This window comes from Orussus abietinus, unplaced genomic scaffold, assembly GCF_000612105.2.
Source record: "Orussus abietinus isolate OABI.00-Male unplaced genomic scaffold, Oabi_2.0 scaffold537, whole genome shotgun sequence".
Taxonomy (NCBI): Eukaryota; Metazoa; Arthropoda; class Insecta; order Hymenoptera; family Orussidae; genus Orussus; species Orussus abietinus.
This window is the reverse complement of record NW_019394681.1, coordinates 1-19,613: the sequence shown is the minus strand read 5'-3', so window position 1 is coordinate 19,613 and position 19,613 is coordinate 1. Positions and strand designations below refer to the sequence as shown.

General features: G+C 41.8%; 2 protein-coding genes across 2 annotated transcripts; one reads left to right on the top strand and one right to left on the bottom strand.

Annotated features, from left to right (window-relative positions):
• The first annotated feature begins 6,493 nt into the window (after window positions 1-6,493).
• Window positions 6,494-17,433, top strand: LOC105697352 (hemicentin-2). Its single transcript, XM_012420605.1, has 15 exons — window positions 6,494-7,472; window positions 8,379-8,511; window positions 10,579-10,787; window positions 12,334-12,444; window positions 12,695-12,895; window positions 13,171-13,316; window positions 13,407-13,563; window positions 14,676-14,806; window positions 15,142-15,301; window positions 15,394-15,690; window positions 15,818-16,138; window positions 16,214-16,504; window positions 16,766-16,875; window positions 16,958-17,086; window positions 17,308-17,433. Exons 1-14 carry the CDS (start codon window positions 7,358-7,360, stop codon window positions 17,069-17,071), a joined length of 2,496 nt encoding a protein of 831 aa, XP_012276028.1. The 5' UTR covers window positions 6,494-7,357; the 3' UTR covers window positions 17,072-17,086; window positions 17,308-17,433.
• LOC105697353 lies at window positions 17,203-19,374 on the bottom strand. The gene is made up of 2 exons (XM_012420606.2): window positions 18,971-19,374; window positions 17,203-18,827 (listed from the first exon to the last, which is right to left on the bottom strand). Exons 1-2 carry the CDS (start codon window positions 19,136-19,138, stop codon window positions 18,255-18,257), a joined length of 741 nt encoding a protein of 246 aa, XP_012276029.1. The 5' UTR covers window positions 19,139-19,374; the 3' UTR covers window positions 17,203-18,254.
• Window positions 19,375-19,613: the final 239 nt, after the last annotated feature.

The window sequence follows — 19,613 nt, the reverse complement described above, 5'->3', positions numbered from 1 at the left end:
CTCCGAGGTCTCAATCAGAACTGTACTCTTATTCGAAACACCGGCCGCTGCTCGTAGCCAAAGAAATAAATGAAAAAAAAAGGAGGGGGCCTTCCATGCAATAACATTGCGAGGGAAGGAAAAGTACCGAAAACAAATAATACGTCAATGACACACAGTTCGTCCCGTCCGACAATGACGCTCCATGCAATGAATTCGTAAACCGCAAAGAGAAATTCGGGGATGAACGTATGAATCATTTCTCAGACATGCTCGAATGATTTGGTGAAAAAAGTGTTAATTATGCTGACCATCTTTTAGAAATACAGTAATATGAGTATTCATTCCCAGGCGCTATATGCCTTTGAAATGTGATAAACTCGTAAATCGTAATTTCTCTATCGATAAGACAGGATCGCTCCGCGTCTTCGATCAATTTATCTTCACATAAGAATTTATCGGAAAGTCGAAAATGTTCCGGCAATCACCTCGATACTTTTCTATCCTCCCAATGAAATCATTTTTTCGTGGCAAAAATATCGAAGATGTTCGCCGAGGTCGAACAAGAAATAAGATATCATAAGGTACCTTTTTATATCGATCCTGCGTCTAAGCATGATGGCACAGGTTTATGATATCACTCGAAAGGTATTAGTTGAAATAGCATTGAAAAATGACACGTGCAGCGGTGCGCGGCACTCACGTTAAGGGGCCAATAATCGTCCCGCATCTCTAAGGGGGTTCCGATACTCGTAACGAGTCTCCGCAGTTTCAGTCCTCCCGGCCGATCTTGGCCGATCTTTGCCGATCTCGGCCGATCTCCGCCGGCAATCTCTGAGGGCGACAGTTTAGCTGAAGTTGGCGCTACGCGAGTCGCCCCACCCTGTCCGCGCTATCGAACTTCACGGCGTAATTACGTGGCCAACTTCGCCGTAGTAACGAGCCCGTCTACCCTCCGACCCGGCCGTCCGTCTCGATCTATCTGTCCCCCCGAAAACATCGCGCGTCTCTGCAAATATAAACCCATAATCCCGGAAACGGTCCCTCCACGTGAAAATATTATTTCGATCACGCCACTTGCGCCGATGGACCGTGTCGCGGCAAAAAATCCTTCATTCGGCGGGATTCTATTCCCTCTTGATACGCCGTTCCCCCTCGGGGAGACGCTGCGCGAATTCCAAAATATAAACTCGCGCGCTGATAACGGTAGAAGTCTTTCCGGTGGAAAGCAAAGGAGCCAGTAGAGGGGAAATGTATGTATGTAACTTTGAGAAATATTTTCACCCGAAAATATTTTTCCAAGTCGATTCTATACGCGCCTCGGGAACATTCTCATCCACCTTCATTGGGGCCAAAGGTACTCGGAACCGGCTAAGGAGTACATACATCCATAAAGAAGTAATGGCGGTAATAAAACGGAGTAGCCGAACCCGTGTTTTTCTTTTACCACTCGGTGGTTACTTACTAAGTTAAATAACGTTAAATTAAATTACGTTACACTTACAGGGTTATTACATTGGACACGAAATATTTTATTTTTACGTCGACTTCAATCACGTTTTCCCAATTAGTGATGAAAGTGTTGTATAATAGAAAATACTCTAAGGGGCTTATCTACGTTATTAGGGTGGGACTATGTATGAAAACGCATTGCGTGACTCCAAACGGCACAGGATATTCCTAACGTTTACAAGCAAACGCGTAGTTTGTCGTACAAGAAAATTAAGAAAAATTACATTTCTTGTCAAATGACAATGTTTCTGAACGTAACGGAGGAACACTTTCATCAGCTTTCATTGAGGCCAGAGATACGCGCAATCGACGAAGTACTACGCATCCATACATGCATATATATATATATACATATATATATACACACGTGTATGTACATATATGTATGTATATACGAAGAGCTAGGCTGTCAAGCGGAGACACGAAAATCCCGAAATCAATACGCCGCTGCTATACTCTACTGTTTACCCCCTGGAAACATATCCTCCTCGTGAGCATCAATCTTTTTCTATTAAAAAACGAAAGGTAAAAGTTCATTATGTTCAGCACTCGGTTTGAAAGCGTAACATCGCATTTTATGTCCTTATTAGGCCTGGCGTCTTGAAATTAGACGTAATTTAAATAAAAATAGGCAAGAAAAGTCTCAGCAAGAAAATGATTTACTTTATGTTATGGCTTATAGTCATAAAAGAATTAATAATCAATCAATCTTCCTCGTGATTTACTGAAGAATTTGTTATTTAAAATAAAGCATTGTTTTGATCATTGTTCCATGAGGCTGTGTCGTTGAGGGGGCTAAAATATTAACTAAGAATTTCGTTAATAACAGTTGACGGGGTACCTGTTGATTGGCCAGGTTTAATACTGACCGTAGCTCAATTGTTGACTCTAATTAGAGCCGTAAGTCTACGCCGTTTGTTGATCGACTTATTATTAACGTCGCACGCAACTGAAATTGACTATGCTCTCTGTAAGAACATCTTTAACGTGGGAGCATAAGAAGAACCCATTCTTAAAGTAACATTTATCTATGCAGATCACTGCAGGCAAAATTGAATCTAAATATTTCTTTGAATATTTAATAACTCGTTAGGAATGAAAAATTATGCGTATCCCATGAGCAAATTAACGTAAGAAATACGTCATGGATTTTTATTAGATTTGATGTTGTTTCTCTATTTTTCGTAATTACTTCAACAGCAAATCTTGCACAATTATTGGCCATTGTGATCCTTAAAATTTCTTAGTATAGCAAACATGGGAAATATGTGGAAAGGAGTCATAGTCTTCAGGAGCATGGAGTATTTGTAACTACTACGATATTCTAATTATACGTCCCGGGGAAGCAGATAAAAAATACACTCGGTCTTGTTCCAATGAGTAAGAGCAAATAGACTGTAAAGTCAATGAATTAACGAACATTGATTCCCTTCGAGGAAGACTCGGTCAAACTATACATTCATTCTCCTTAACTTGGCACAGTTTTCGGTACGCGACACGAATAAAAGTCCGTCATTGATTCTGTTTCTACTTCTAGCAAAATGAGGCGAATTCCTTTAATTGTTTTATGTCAGTACCGAGCCATTCGCGCTCTCTCCTTTACGAGAGATAAGTGAGCGATGGATTTTCCTCGATCCGTAAAGTAACAAATGTTACGCGTCTTCCGCCGATTTCATCTTTTGAATATTAAGCAAAATATCAGGGTCGAATCCCGGTCGAAGCAAAATGGAAAATAAAAATTCGAGAGTAATATCGATCGGAAATCATCGTTACTAATTATCGACGGTAAAACATCCTCCCGAAAGCCAAGTTACTTTCCATCGTCTTTTAGATTCTTCATTTGCATTTCCTATCTACAACTGTCCCAGGTAGTTAGAAAAATCGCAGGATGTCCCTAGAATGTAGAAACCGGAGTGGACTCCGACTGTACAGTTTCATAACTCAACGAATTAGCATATTTTTCCGTTTCCCTCTTCCAGGCCTCGTCAACGTTCCTCATTCCCACTTTGATAATAAGAACTACTGTAAAGTGAAAAACTTCCTACGTCGCGGCTCGGGGAGTTGAAGTGCGCGCTCGCGTTTTCCAGCCGTTCGGAGACGTCCATAAGCACGCAGGATTTCCGCAAAGAAGTGATCGGCGCCCGGAGCAACTCGACTCGCCCCTTTAACGGCGTCGAAATTCCTCGAGGAGGCTCGCCACGGCGAGCGCTCGGGCCTCCAGGGCCGCGCGCGCCGCGACGCCGGCGTCGTCAGTGGGCGGAAATAATTCGGCCGGGCGGCGCTGGCCGCGTCGACGCTTTGCGCGGCCACGGGGACCTCGGCTCGGAGCTCGGAGCGGCGCTCGGCCGCCTAACGATCGCTTCACGGAAACGCCCGAGTGGGCCATCGCAGCGCGCCGACCGCGATCAGCGAGCACCCGCGGGACCGGGTATCCCGAGGGAAGGTGCGAGGCTCCGGACATTCCCGAGCGAGCCGAGGGAGCGAGCGCGGGCACGCGGGCCAGGAGAGCGGAGCTCTTTCGCGGCAAGGACGACGCCGCCGTCGGAGCCGAGGCCGCCCATTGGCTGCGGAGCGCGACCCGCGTTCCCCGCCCTCCTGGTGCCGACGGGGACGTCTCCGAGGGAGCGCGGCACGACGCGGTGGCGGATCCAGCGGAAGGCGGCCGCCGATTGGTGAGAACGCTGAATCGAGAGCGGCGTCGGGAATCGATCGCCCTCGGCAGGACGACGGCCGGCTTCGGGCGTCGCGTCGCCGAGGACTGTTCTCGCGTCGCCGCCCGCGGGAGGAACGCACGGACCGGGATATAGGGGCCCTTGAGGAAGGCCATCCGGGAGAAAGCTGCTAATTATCGGGGCAAGACCCGATTCTGACGGAACGTTCACGTGACGCTTCGTTTCGTTCTCATGCTCATTGAAGAATCCGATTGACGATTGCCGGAGCGGGGAGACGGTTCGGGTGTCTTGTGAACTTTTATTTCTTATTCGAAAGGTTTAGTGAGGCGCATATATATTATATTTTCTTCTTTTTTCTTTTCGAAGAAGATTCGGACGAGGATTTTCTCGTGCTTTCCGCCGAACGATCCCGAAGGAAGATTTGGGGTGATCGGGGAACTCTTGGAAAATGAAAACCCTGGACCCCACCGGTGACATTTCCACAGATCGTTGGATCTTCTTTGAACGTTGACATCTACTCGTGGGTCTTTATTTTCTATGCAGTTTTTATTAGGAATCCTAGGAAGGGGGACTCGAATTCGTCGATTCGCGTTGCCTATTGAAGATCCGTCAGAGGATAGGTCTTTGAACTCTTAGAGGTACAGGTCCGTGAACCATGTTGGAGAGTGACCATTGAACTCCGACAAAGTGGTCGACGTGACTCGTGAGTTTTAATTTGACGTTTCAAATGTCCAAGGTATTTTATCGAAGACAATTGGAGAGAGGATCTGAAGTTCTCGGCCGCCAGGGAGGAATACTGAAGTTATCGTTGTTCCGGGGGAAGATTTCTTGGTGGGAACCCGCTTCGAGTTACAAGCCTGTGTACGAAACTGTTAAAGGTAAAGGAAGCAGAAACAACGAAGAATAGTTACAATTAAAATTAAGGGAGCATCTAGAAGGTGGGATAGGAAGCTGGTCGAAGAGCCCGGAAAGCACGAATTGGACGAAGTTGAAGACTCGTCTTAATTCCGTCTTGAAGAAAGCAGAAAGAAACTTACGCGTAAACGTGAAGAACGTTAAACGAACGCGATGATCGATTAGGAAAACCAGAGATAGCGAAGAACCTCTCGTGTATGGTCCTTGGTGATGAGAAGACGTTGCGGATTCGCACGTTACTCGATCGGACGCTTCTCATGCGTGAATTTGGGACATTGCAATTCCGAGGACGGAGCAAAGTATCGCGAGTAAAAGAAACGACGTTGGACGGTTCTGCAAAGTGCAGAGATGAGATGGGATGTAACTTCGCCCGCGTGATTCGCCAGAGTCGCGATCGAAGTTCCGGAAGGGGTTGGGAACATTGAAAAAGGACAATAGTTCGCAAAGTGTGGGGGCGAGAAAGAGGCGTTGCATCTTTCATAGAAAGTTTCGCCCGCTTGAGGCATATAAGAAAATACGGGAGCCTGGTTCGAAATAACCTGCAGGTGGGATATAACGCTCCACACGCGTGTCTATGGAGAACCGTCACGGAACGTCGCTGAAGTGCACGTTTCGGTTCCCAAGAAGGGAAGAGCCTCGATACAACGGGATAGGAATCGTTGCACTTTGCAGACACGATTATTCTGCATGCACTTCTCCGAAACACACGAAGTGCAAACCCGAAGCTTGGACTACTCGCAGGGGAATCAGAAAATTTGGAAGAGAGCACTTCCTTGATACGACTCGTTGACTGCGTCACTTCAAACCGCAGATTTGATCAACGTTCGTCAACACCAGAAGTTGCAACCACCGGCAGAAGAATTATTACACATCGAACATGTAATATTGCCGAGAAACGTAAGAAATACATTTTCGAAGTTTCGCACGATCTAAACGAAATCGTTAAACGGAGAAGTCGTTGCATCTTGGGGGCTCGACGTTTTATATCTTTGAGAGCTTCGAGCGAAATAGTTGCATGCTATAAGGGCGAAGTTAGGTTCGTCAGGAAGCATAACGTCCCGAGACATAAACCGATACTCTGCAGTCACTGAAAAGGATGGTAGCGCTTTAACGTAGGAGAAGCCATTACATTTCCAGGGGGAAGCTTGTGAAGTCGGCGAAGTGCACATCTGGAGTTGAAGACGGTATATATCGCGACATAAAGCGTTGAATCTTAACGATACAGCCCACGGTTCTCGCGTGCAGCTCCAGGGAGCCTTAAGTCACAATTGAAGTACAAAGGTCGCACTTCGAGTTCAGCACTTCCGGTCAGAGGTGAGAAACTGAACGCGAATATCCTACTTTATCATAGAAGAGCCGAAGCGATATACGACCCTGCGAACGTTCTCTCCCAATTAGGTCCTTAATCGCGAGCCGCGTCCGGGACTAAAAACTCACCCTCGAAGTTTCAGAATCCAGGCCGAAACTCATCGGGAAGAAAAGGCTAATTAGACGTACGAGCACAAAGAAGCCGCCCAACGTGGCGCGGAACTTTGCACATTTAACTCCGAAGAATAGTGACCAAATTGTATGTTCGGAGTTCCGAGAGACAGGGACGGAATCGAGAGGGCGAGCAAGGGTAGAAGCAAAAGGAAAAGACGCAAGGAGGTGCTCGACGGAGGTCGTCGGTACCCGACATGTACGTGTACACGATACTCTGCGATAATGCATAATGAAACCCCGTATGAAATAAGCACCCCTGTGAGACCGAATTCGAACGACCCGGCCGAGGGGAATTCGAGCGCAATCGTAGGGAAGCAGTAGCCTCGTAGCGATCCTAAAAACTAGCCCAAAGTGTCTGCAGCGTGCTCGCATCGTTTATTAACTAAGCGACAATAACCAGGCGACTTTTGTAAACCCTCGCGTGGACATCGGCCTTTGTAACGAAAGATTGTAACCCGTAAGGCGATTAATCTAAGCGCGTATGTAAGCACTCCCTGCAATCCTGAAGAGTTCGGGCAGATCGTGGCTGAACTATGCAGAAACTACGTGCACGGAGAAATTATTGATAAATTCATCGACGGCTCGAAGATCGATCGACGGCATCGAGAGCATGCTCCGGGTGCTTTGACATCGAATCTCTCGCCTCGACTTCGAGTGACCCTTCTTCTTCGACTTCGAAGATCATTCTTCCCCGTGTGATGACAATAAGTTCGAGGAACTAAAGGCCGGCTGAAGAGGCGGTGCAGGTTAAAGTGGACTCTGATGTTAGGACCCCGATGACAGTTTGACCATCTGGAATGGCACTGGCAACTCTGACAGCGATTGCCGTGAGACTCGTGCTCAGCGTATACCTTTTGGCTTTCGTCGTTTTCGTTAACGCCAGCGGAAACTGGGACAGAGATGACGATCCAGGTATGTAGGGTGGTCGACTTCGATTCGTGGTATATCTGTCGCATGAATACATAATTCGGGCGACAACTCCGTACTGGCCCCGCACGAGAAAAGTCTATAGATTGAAAGAGTTACGTACGGAGTGGCCCATTTATAGTACGCGATAAGGTCAAAATCAAATAGCGCCCTATATTAACGGCAGGACGTTCTTCGGAAACTCCGACGGTGCTTCATTGGGATATATTACAGTCTTGGTTCCTAAAGTGGATCAAATTATTCGACGTCACAAAATGTTATTCAAACTACCCTATATAGAATTTCTTTCATAGTTGTTTCCCACTCCGCGCTATTTTTCATAGTTTAAGTTGAGTTGAATAATTTCTTGACGGTAAAATTGTTTAAATAGGTTTCAAGCGCAAGATCTTAATTGATTAACAATATGAATTCATTTTCTGCGGTTTAGTAGAATTTCGGTACTCGTTTCCATTTTTGTACAATTATGTTTGCAGGTACTGCTTCTATGAAATAATTATTCTTATAAAAATTTATGTTTATACATACCTTACCGAATTCGTCGTACAATTAGATGCTTCCGAGACTATTTACTAAAAAATCGTCAATTGCAAATTATGAGTTATTCGCTTTAATTTCTGTTCATCGATGTCTCTCTTGCAGTGACTGCATTTTTGCATAACGTTTACGGTATAAGGACATCCTTAAATGTTGCTTGCGTGTGTTATCGTATGGCGAGATAATTTTACGTATCGGCAGTAAGCAAGCGGTAATATCGATCTCATCAAAAGCGTGCCGACTAATGTCGGCCGCTCTGTTTGATGTCCTCGTAACTATGAAGCCGCAGTAATTACTGGGGATCCATATCGTTCTCGCGAGTTTACGCGCCTCATGAAATACCGATCTACTTTGCAGTCTCCACGTTCGAAGTGAGCGCTGTTCTGGGCCGCACCGCATCCTTGCCTTGTGACATCGAACCGTCCACGCGGGAAGATCGCGTCTACATGGTGCTATGGTTTCGCGATTACTCGGTCAAGCCGATTTTCAGGTGAGAACAATTATTCCTTTCTTAAAACTGGATTTTCTCTGCAATTCCGATTTGTTCAATCGTGAGACTTTTGTCTACATGGTGCTATGGTTTCGCGATTACTCGGTCAAGCCGATTTTCAGGTGAGAACAATTATGCCTTCCTTGAAACTGGATTTTCTCTGCAAATCTTATTTGTTCAATCGTGAGACTTTCGCTGCAAGATTAAAAAATAACGTACAAAATAACGTGGAAGAAAATAGTTAATGGAAAGAAACGAAGATCCGGATAACCGGATTCTCGCACAACTGTGCAAGGTTTTGATCCCCCTTGTGCTCTACAATTCTATAAAATACAATTGTATAGATTCAAATTTCCTACGTTATCATGGAATTTGTCCTACCGCTCTTTTTTTAGAGGACGCATAAAAAATACTTATTTCTAACTTTGTCATTGGGCGTTGGATCTAATTAAACGAAAAAAGCAAAAGTGGACCTTATGCAAGTTGGAACGGTACCTTAATAACAGGCTAAAAGAGCACAATCGCTAATGTGAAAATTGGAATAACAAATTTTTGAAGTTGGTAAGCCTGTAAAGGGGCCCAGGGGGGTCCGATCCAAAAACTTACGACATTTCTGAAATCTACGTTCCCGAATTAGGCTGGACGTCTTTTACCGTTTTTTTATACTTTTCCATTAGGTGCTTCAAATCCCGTAATGAACATTTTGTTACATACGCATGAATGAACGAACGGATATCAGCGCTATTGTAAAGTGTGATGTTTTTTAAAGGAGCGGATTTTCGCATTATTGTTCAATTATTTTTTGCTTTTCACGCTTACGTGTTATATTTGATCTTTTTTTATTTATAAAAGTGCTTGGCATTGTGAAAGTATCATTTTCAAATTTTTAACATATTCTAATCGCTGCGTTACGTGCGTTTTTTATGGGGTTAGATATAAATATTTGATAAATATCAATGAAAAGCTCTCGCAAGCATTTTGTTCCCAAAGGAGCTTGGCGTGTATTTGTTTTGCCGAATGGAATATAGCTGACATACCTGTTTACGTTCATTCGAAATCTCTCATTAAGCCCGCACTGAGTAGTACGCGTAACATGAACTCCATCCCGAACCTCAGCGTTTCTCAGCATTCTTGTTTTATCCGAATCCAAACAGTGGAAACCCAGCAGTACGTTCATTTTGCAAAATGCCAGTGCCCTCCTTCCTACGTGAAACTGCAAATGTTTCTCAAGTTTGCTGAATTTCAACGCAGAGCTTCTGTTGAATCAACAAATGTCAAATCAATGCAAGTACCGTATGTGATGCGCTAAACCAATATGAAACTAAGGAACATCAGGGCGAGGTTTTCTTACTAACCGGCAAAATTTATCGGAATAACATTTTCATCGTCCACTTAATCCGATAAGAAATTTTAATAATACATTTTTTTCATCAGTTCGTATTTTTCTTTGCATCCCTTCGTTCGTTATTTTCATTATTTTATTGAAATATGGACTTGTTTCTACATTGCCTGTTGATAATTATTGGAAAGCATTAACAGCAATGATTTATTTCCACTTGCATAACGTGCATCCGATTTCATTAACGATAAGCAATCTTGAGTGGAGTAAAGTTTTCACAAGCGCACTATTCTAGATCCCAAAGTTCTCGTGTCATTTTGCCAATATTTTCCATCAAGAACGAAAAGTAGAGAAGAAAGACCCTTTAGTGAGGAAACTTGTGGCCGCTTTGCCATAGCGATTGTTACATATTTGTGTTGCCGTCAGAATATTTACTGTACGTGTGAGTGCCTTGTTAATGGTCTTTGGGCTGTCGGGCATGGTTAATAAATCAAATCAAATGAATTAAAAACATTATTGGCTTCTCTTATCAGTTAGACTTTGGCATTTACATATTGAATAAAATCCATTAGCCAATATACAGACTCACCGTTAGAATCTGTATGCATTCTTAATGTGGTAAAACTTTTTGATATTCCTCGCGGTTCATGCTTTACCGCGCGTCTTGCAGTTTACAGGAAGACCCTAAAATACAAATGAGTAATATATATGGTAAATATGTATTTCAGTTTCGACGTACGAGGGAGACCTTTTAGCAAAGCTCTGAATCAGTCCGACAGCGATGTGGTTGGTCCCAGAGCTTACTTCGTAACAGTTACGAAGCCAGCAACACTCTCCCTTCACTCTGTTCAACTTGAGGATGAAGGCATATACAGGTGTCGCGTAGACTTCACGAAGTCTCCGACAAGAAACTTCCAAGTAAACCTCACGGTGATCGGTGGGTATTACTCTTGGGATACTGCATGATCTCGTTACGTGCTTGTTTCGTAAATTAAAGGACGAAGGACTTTACTTGGCAAATTTTATACGTCCCATGCCATTTATCCGCTTATCGACAGTAACTCACAGTTATCCATTTACGTAGATCGGTTTGGATCTAAACAGTCCATTATAGGAGTAATAGTACTTCAGGAGCCTGGTATTGGTAATAAAAAGGGAAATGTTCTTCCATATCCTATCTTATCAATTTGTCGGGCTTTTAGGAGTCCGTAATATTACCGTAGATAAGCTTTTCAGGTGGACTTTAAACACTTTTTCTATGTTTATTACAGCTGTTAGTTTGAAGTCGTGTAAATAAAAATGTCTGCATGTACAGGATAGATAAGTCACACCGCTCTCTCCCGTTGAAGAGTACCGGAAAAAGCACACGAAGGTAGATTTATTTTATTGGCGCTGCTTTCTATGCATTGCTTTCGCAAAACTAGGGCACCAAACACGAGAGTAGATCATGGGAATACTTAGAATATAACGTACAGTCATCGCGAATACGAGTGACACTCGATAGTAAGGAACAAATAGGACAGAGAAGTGAAAAGAAAATGAAAATCTTTCGACAATATATAATTTAGAGTACCCCAGAAAGTAGAACGAGTTATCATTTCTGATGACAGATTTCTTTTTTAATGCCATTATTACGCCAGAGCCCTTCGTATAAGCACATTTCCATTGGAAATATCCTTTACAATTACTTCCTTTAGAGAAATGCTATTTCTTAAATTATTTATCTTCATCCTTGTTAAATAACCCTGTAAACGGATTAGATTAATTGCTTTTAGTGTACTAATTGCACCGTATCTAATGGTTCACAAATAATGCCGATATTTAAAAACCCACTCGTCACGATTAAAGGAAGAGAAGGAGAGAATTAGTCGATTAAATTATCATGTGATTTGCCTAAAATAACTGCGAACGGAGTTCACCAAATCGGACAAATCTGACCCAACCTCTTGTTTAAATGAATTATTCTACTTTCGTTGCTCCGCGGGTTTGAAATCGTAAGCCTGCTCGGTTGTCGCTCCATCGATAATGCAACTGCTATGTTAAACATTTATGTTATTTTAAAAACAAACACCGAAAACTTAATTAAAAGTACTTAAAAATTCGGAAACTTATGTTCTATGAATTTCAACGATTTTGTTTAAAATTTTTTCTCTCCCCCGCGTAATCGAGTTTTTAATCAATCAATAGGTCATGTGAAACTCTACCGATTTTTATGATTCCCCAAACTTTCTCACATACCAAATATCTTTTGTTTCATTCACTGTTCTCACTTGTGCAAAGCACAAATCTACGTTAAAAGAAAAATTAAATATTTAGAAAAAAACAGGGTAACAGAAACATGAAGGTAAACACGGCGCTTAGTTATTCAATGAAACGATTATGAAAGTACACGATGTATCAGTTAAAAGTCGTTATGACTAAATAATTTAATCAGATATGCACATGTATCGTTCTTATAGCCAATATATCTTTTCTTTTTACAGTTCCTCCTCACCAACTGCTGATCTACGCTGGCTCCGGCATAGAGATAGACAACGTCGTGGGTCCTGTCGAAGTCGGCATCGAGTTCGTTCTGTCCTGCGAAGTAAGAGGAGGTAAGAGATCCTTCCCGTTTCTCTCGAGGAGTTTCACCTCCGGTTTTATTTGTCTCCCTTGTAACGATTCATCCAACGGTCGCCTATATACAAGGTAAATCTAATAACGCAGTCTTCGAGGACACGACTTCGTATAAATCCCTGCTCCCTCTTCCGCTCCAGTGACGAGGACTATTAGATCTTAGTGGATTATCGTTATTGGACCTTCCTGTACGTACATATTGAAGGATCTGGCTTCGATCGGTTTCAGGAAAGCCGACCCCGGTGGTGACCTGGTTCGTTAACGGGAAAGAAACCGACGGGATCTCCAAGATCGAACAGAATATCGTTGTTAACAAGCTGACCGTGCCTCAGCTGAGAAGAGAGCACCTTAATACAACGTACAAATGTCGAGCTACCAACACGAATCTGATAGCACCCCTAGAAAAGACTGTCATCCTGGACGTTCATTGTAAGGAATGGTTTTTGAGACTGAGACTGCTTAAAGTCCATCGCAGAAACACGAATGCTTTTGAATTGCATCTTTCAGCTTTGTTGATAAAAGCCATTTAGTTTGAACTTGACATTGATAACAGTATAGTCGATAGAGTATTACTATTTATTATAGTCTACGAGATGATTTCTGTAATGGGCTTCAGAAGCTGTTCAGAATGTATAGTTATCCATAGCTCTCATTTTACTCGACTTTATTCTTAAAAATTATGTCTTAAATGTAATATATTTCAGTAAAACCATTGACTGTAAAGATTCTGTTGAAACCGGCCGTTTTGGTTGCCAACAAGGAATACTCTCTTACTTGCGAAGCAATGGGATCGCATCCACGTGCTCGCATCTACTGGCTGGAGGGTAACACGCTGTTCCGAAATGGGAATGTGAGTTAAATGTTAAATGATTGGAGAAAAATTTCATATGACTAAATTCATTCTTTGCGAATCTACATTCATCGTATTGTGTATCTTCAGGTGCAGGTGAAAGAAGGTGGGAACTACTCGACGGTATTGAGTACATTGATATTTTCACCTTACGCGGAGGATAATTCAAAGATTCTAAAATGTCGCGGCGAAAATCTAGCACTGTCGAATGCTTTCCTTGAGGATCTTTATCAGCTGAATGTAGTCTGTAAGTGATGCATTCGTTCCTTTTCTTGTAGCACTGGGTAATAGACATAAATTCTAGGCTACACTTTATTATTAAGCTATTAATGTTCTAACATTTGTAATACACGGGATATTACGAGATTCGACGAACTAGAGCATGCGCAATGTTTTCTTCCCGCCCGTTGCTACTTTAAAATTGAGTTCTCTCAAAAACAGTGAATGTATATATCTGTACATTAATCTGCGATTGCTCGATTGTCTATCCACCTCATAATTTGAGATCGGTTCAGTCTTTGAGCCTGAAATTTTATACTCGAAGGTTTTTCATTACGAAGAAGTCGCTCGATCTTCCAGTATTTTAGTCTACAATCGCTTTGAGACCTGGAACTGAGCCTTTGTGGGCTTCCACATTAAATTGTAAAGAAAATACGGAACAAACCTAGATAATGCCGTGCTTAACAGTTTGTTTTACACAATATTGCCTTAGTCTGCATAGTCTTACCTATTCGACAAGACTATGCCGTACCCTTTGTAAACATACCTTAACCGCAAAATCGTCACCTAACTCACGTAATTTTGCCTTAGTTCGCGTGGTTTTGAACCGTTGTAAACAATGCCGCATAATCCTGACCTATCCTTGCGCACGGTACCTTGTCTTAGTCCGCATTATCTTGAGCTACCTCACGTAAACGTACCTTAATCTGTACAACCTACCCTGCGTACACGTGCTTCAGCCAACACAAGCATCGCCTACGTTACGTTAAAATACCATAGCCCTCGTGATCTTATCTGCTTAACCGTGACCTATCCAATATGACCATGTCCTATCTGACATAACACGATCCAACATGACCTCGCATGATCTTAATCAGCCGCGCATAACAGTAGAAGGTCTTACACAACATCCCCTTAATTTTGCTTTATTTCACAATGGTTCCACCTGTCCCGCACAGTGTTTACCGTATCTCACATAACTCTTCTCTATCCTACACAATTTCTCCCTATCCGTAGTATAAATAATGCGAAATATCCTGAGCCAATAATTCTCTACATTTTGTACATCTCACATGGCCATTCTTCATACAAAATTGTATATAAAAAAAAAACAAATAATGTCATGGTATCTGTTTTTAGTTCCTCCGAAGGTGCAGCTACACTTGGGAAGTACATTGAATGCTGAGAACATAAAGGAAAGCGATGACGTCTATTTCGAATGTAAAGTTCGAGCAAATCCAGAGCACCATAAAATCACGTGGAAACACAACGTAAGTTGTTTAAGCTTCGATAAAATTGAAATCATAGTACTAATGTACTGCTGACGGTACTGATATTTCTTACGGAAACGTTATTTTCAATCTGTTCTAGAATGTAGTATTAAAAGCAGTTCTTATTTAAAAAAATTACTCTTGACTTCTGTACCTTAATGTCGATATTATCTTGTAAAATCACTCCGATTCGTGATTGGAATAACTATACAAACAACGTAGTGCTTTTAACACCGCGCTGCTAGTAAGCAACGTAGTTCATATTCTAAGATTCCTAAACGCTCTTGAAACATTTATGCGGTGCTTATACAGAAGTGATACACTTTGTTTTCCAGGGTGCTTTGTTGACGCAAAATAACTCTGCGGGAATCATAATGAGTACTCAGAGTCTTGTGCTGCAGAAAATAGGCCGCGAGAATGCTGGAAATTATACGTGTCTCGCGAGTAACGACCGTGGGGAAACTACGAGTCCTGTAGTATCGCTTCGTGTTCAATGTAAGTAGATGAAACTTGATGTTAAAAGACTGATACCTAAGAAATAAGGTCATTTAAGCAAACTAGTAAATTCCGATTGAATATCCGTTTAGTCGCCCCAGTTTGCAAGACCAGGGAAGTGACGATTATCGGCGCCTCTCTGGAAGAGTCGGTCAAGGTACGATGCGAAGTCGACGCTGATCCCAGTGAAGTAGATTTCATCTGGGAGTTCAACAATAGCGGTGAAAATTTTGAAGTGGCACCAGCTAAATTCGACGGAAACAACGGGACAATGAGTGAGCTCGTTTATACCCCTGTCTCTGATAGGGATTATGGCGCCCTTACGTGTTGGGGTAGAAACGTTATCGGGAAACAGGAAACGCCGTGTGTCTACCGTGTCATTCCTGCAGGTAAAATAGTTTATCTTGTCTGAAACTGATGAACGCGATTGGATGAATTCTGTCATGCAGAAACAAAGCTGATCTTCAAGTCTTTATCGAAATCTAAAGTAGACTATACGCATATGTGTACTTCCAGTGAAGCCAAGTCCGCTTAACAATTGTACAATAAAAGCTTCCTTGAACCAAAGTTCGGAAATCTTGGAAGTCGAATGCGTGCCAGGATATGACGGCGGGCTGCGACAAGAGTTCCGGTTAGAAGCTTACGAAGTAGTAACTGGAAATCTGCGAATAAACGCATCGAGCATATCTGCCGAAGTGCCGATCTTCCGAATAGCCGTGGCTGATTTACTACCTGCCACGCATTTTTATTTGGTCACTTATGCAGTGAATGCCAAGGGTAGAAGCGAAGTCTCCTTGCTGGAGAATATCATGTTAAGGGATTCGGAAAAACAGACCGGTAACAAGGGCCACTTTCACACAGTTTTTGCCGTAACTTTAACCGACTAAACTCGATTGCAATATTTTTTTCCAGAAACCGGAGTTAGTATGGTGCCACTAATTCTGCTTTTAATGGGCTGTTTAATGGCCCTCGGAATAACGGTGCTTTCCGTAATGTTACTGATGTATCGACGTCGCGGGACCACCTCGCCCGTCCACATTGAACCGTACATGAAACAACCTATAATAACGCCACCAGACTCAAGAAACAATTCCATGCTTGACGTAACGCACGGAGATCACACATACTTTGTGGAATATACATTAAAGCAAGTCACTGATTATGCCTTGAATAATCAGCCAGACATCATACAGTCTCCTCAAGGTAAACCTGAACTCGTTACGAATTTAAATTTCAATTAACGAAGCCGATCACCAGTTTGGCGGTAGATATTCACCTTTTTTCAAGGGATCCAATTTCAAAGGATATTTTTGTACATGATAATTTACAGGCACAGTGTTCATAAAATTCCATCATTCATTGCATTTCTTTTTTTAATTTTATATCATGAACCAAGGATTTTCGCCAATACCGTAAACGTACTTTAAATACACTTCGTGATATTAAAGGGAGATATTATTTCAGATCAAGATAAAATAAAACGCGAGCCGCAACTGTTTCTACCCGTAAGGCCCGACACATTGTTCGCCCCTTACGATATTCATAAACAGGGACTTCAATCGAATAGATGTAGCGTAAGTTAACCATCAATTACCAATTCTTTTAGTAAGAATTATTTGAGTCATACTTTACACGTGATGTTCATTCCATTTGCAGTTAAATCCATTTTCTGCGAAATCATGGGAACCCATTAGTTTTAAAGCAGATCGTAATTTGATGAAGGAAATCATCATCGCAAACTCTATACCCGGGCCTGAGAGTTGTGTGTAAAAAGTGCAGGCAGAGGTAAAAAACAAACCGTTATTAAAATTCAAACACGTAACATTAATTTAGCATAATCGTTTTCATTGATGATATGACCAGTCGTACAGTTTGTAAATTAAGAGTTACAAAACCTGTAACGTATATATATGGCTAAAAAGCTTAAATTTAGTCAATATTTATATTTCATTTATACCTAGTGAGATATTTGATAACGTACTAATGTATTTTATTGTGATTTTCAGATCATCTGCGATGAACGACATGGACATATCAGGGCGGCTGAATTTAGTGTTTTGACGTACATGGAGGATCATCAACCGATCAAGCCGCTAAAAGCAACGACAGGAGCACTCTGACCAATATCGACGATTTTTCATGAAACTCTTCACGACTGCCCGGCAATATTGCCCCATGATGTCTTCTAAAGACGAAGGATTGCTGCGGTGAGCCGGGAAAGCAGAGCTTCTTCAGTGGCATACATTTTGCGAAGCCAAAGCATTTAAATGAATCGTCAAGAACGAATAGTCGCATATTCTAACCAAACGCTACACACGGTGTATTATTCCGAGTTTAATATATTTTGTGTCAAGTCTTAGAAAAGTCTGATAGCTACAAAGCTCGTGTGACTAATCCATTTCCTTGATACACCCTTGATCTCCGTAACTACAAGTATCAGAAAAAAAAAACCATCATTCTGCCTGTCGTCCAAGTGTATAGCCATATGACTCTTCAACTATGATCTTCAACCGCAATAATCGCTTTAGTTTCTGGACAGTTGGTTTTTCTTTTTTTAAGTTCTTACAATTATAGTAGGAGTTGTATTAATTAAACTGGAATTAATGCAGCACAGCTATGGTTACTAGTGCAGGTGCTCCGGTTGAATAATTATCACTTAGGTAAAAGCTACGATTCCGTCGAATAACTGGTGATCTCATAAAACACCGTGATTTTGGCGTGGCTATTTTTGGATATCGCAGGTATGAAACTTCGCATGTGAAACAGTAATTCCTTTTGTCATCGCAATGAGTGGATACTTGCCAAGTGTTTCAAAAATACAAGCTAATGGCTGGAATATTTGAAACAATGGAGTTGCTTGTTTTTCATCTTAACTAAAAGATTATATGTATCAAAGGCAACTCCTGACACTGACAGGATCTTAAAACACTCGCGACAGTTCATTCTATCACTGTTAAAATAGAAAACGTCTTGTCGGTGTATACTGGAACAGCATGAGTGGGAAACAGGAGCGTCCGCATGCACAAATGGACATACCAAGGTATGCACCGTATAACAACATAATCCAAAGCAAAATACCGATTATTAAAATCACAAGGATCACATTTAACCATTGACGGATCCATTCGAATATTTGACGTTTCCAGGACAGAGGAGCAGAATTTGGCGAGCTGGACAATGTATGTGGTGGCATCTTAATTGAACTTATATTCTGTTCTTGTATGTTAGTTTGATGTGTGAAAGCCGCGTCCTGTAATGACGAAGTTTCTGGTCCTTCAGATTGGTCTTCATCTCTCATGTGAAAAAGTTTGAATTCATCTTGAAATAAATCTGCGCTATTAACACATCTTATCACTGATTTGTCTTTATTCATCAAAGTAGGACCTTGTGACCGCATATTGTGCACCTCAGCTGCATATTTTTCATCCAAATATTCATTTACATATCTCTTAGAAAATAAAGATTCATCACCACTTGTCTCATTTATATGAACAAATACAGCAGATTGTCTCGTTTCCTGGCCCATCTAAAATGGAATCATCTTCAAGAAATATCTTTTAACCTTAGGGCTATGGGTTTACTGATTTTTTTTTTAATATCCTATTAAATAGCAAAGAATACAATGAATATTGTGAGTCCAAAAATTGTAAGAGAAATCGTAGACTGTACTTGTTGTTCAATCAACCTTTGCATTTGTGCTCGTATTAATTTTGGAATCCTGCACGTCAGATGCCGGAATTCCATACAAAGTCCTTCACTATTAAATTCATTCAATATCTCTTGAATCATTTTTAAACCCGTGTTTTCCATCGTTTGTCCACTATGATTACGTAGCATCTTATATAAAAGTATTATCAAATCTACTCGCTTTCATTTAAATACTAAGGATCTAAAAGATATAAAGGTTAAATAATTAAGTCTTATAGAAAATTGTAAACGCTGGTGTCAGATATTTTTGCCTCCAAAAGCACTTTGAAGTTGTCAGATAAGTAAAAAGTGCAGGAACCCATCTGAGTGAAAATGAGTTTGTTGAAAGCAATCATTGGGTGCATTCAGAGGAGACAACTATTGAGTGATCGGTCAGCGCTCATCTGCTGAATGGGTACACTGGACTCCATCGATGGCTTGCACCTGGTTCGCACTGCCCTCTCCGGCCGCGCAGAGTACTAGCGGCGGGAGCAGCGCGGAATTCGAATCGCTCGAGGGGCAGAAAGGATTTCCTAAAGAAAATAAATATTTATAAACAAAAACAATTAATGAAAATTATTTTAGTATTACTGTGGAGCGTCCCTGACCCACCTAACGTAGTTTT

Excerpts from the sequence above, each read along its gene's own strand:
- LOC105697352 (XM_012420605.1), top strand. The coding sequence starts at position 7,358 with ATGGCACTGGCAACTCTGACAGCGATTGCCGTGAGACTCGTGCTCAGC. Across the intron at positions 13,317-13,406 it reads CGCTGTTCCGAAATGGGAAT|GTGCAGGTGAAAGAAGGTGG; the intron begins GTGAGTTAAATG and ends GTGTATCTTCAG. Across the intron at positions 15,691-15,817 it reads CTACCGTGTCATTCCTGCAG|TGAAGCCAAGTCCGCTTAAC; the intron begins GTAAAATAGTTT and ends GTGTACTTCCAG.
- LOC105697353 (XM_012420606.2), bottom strand. The coding sequence starts at position 19,138 with ATGCTACGTAATCATAGTGGACAAACGATGGAAAACACGGGTTTAAAA. Across the intron at positions 18,828-18,970 it reads AAAGGTTGATTGAACAACAA|ATGGGCCAGGAAACGAGACA; the intron begins GTACAGTCTACG and ends ATTCCATTTTAG.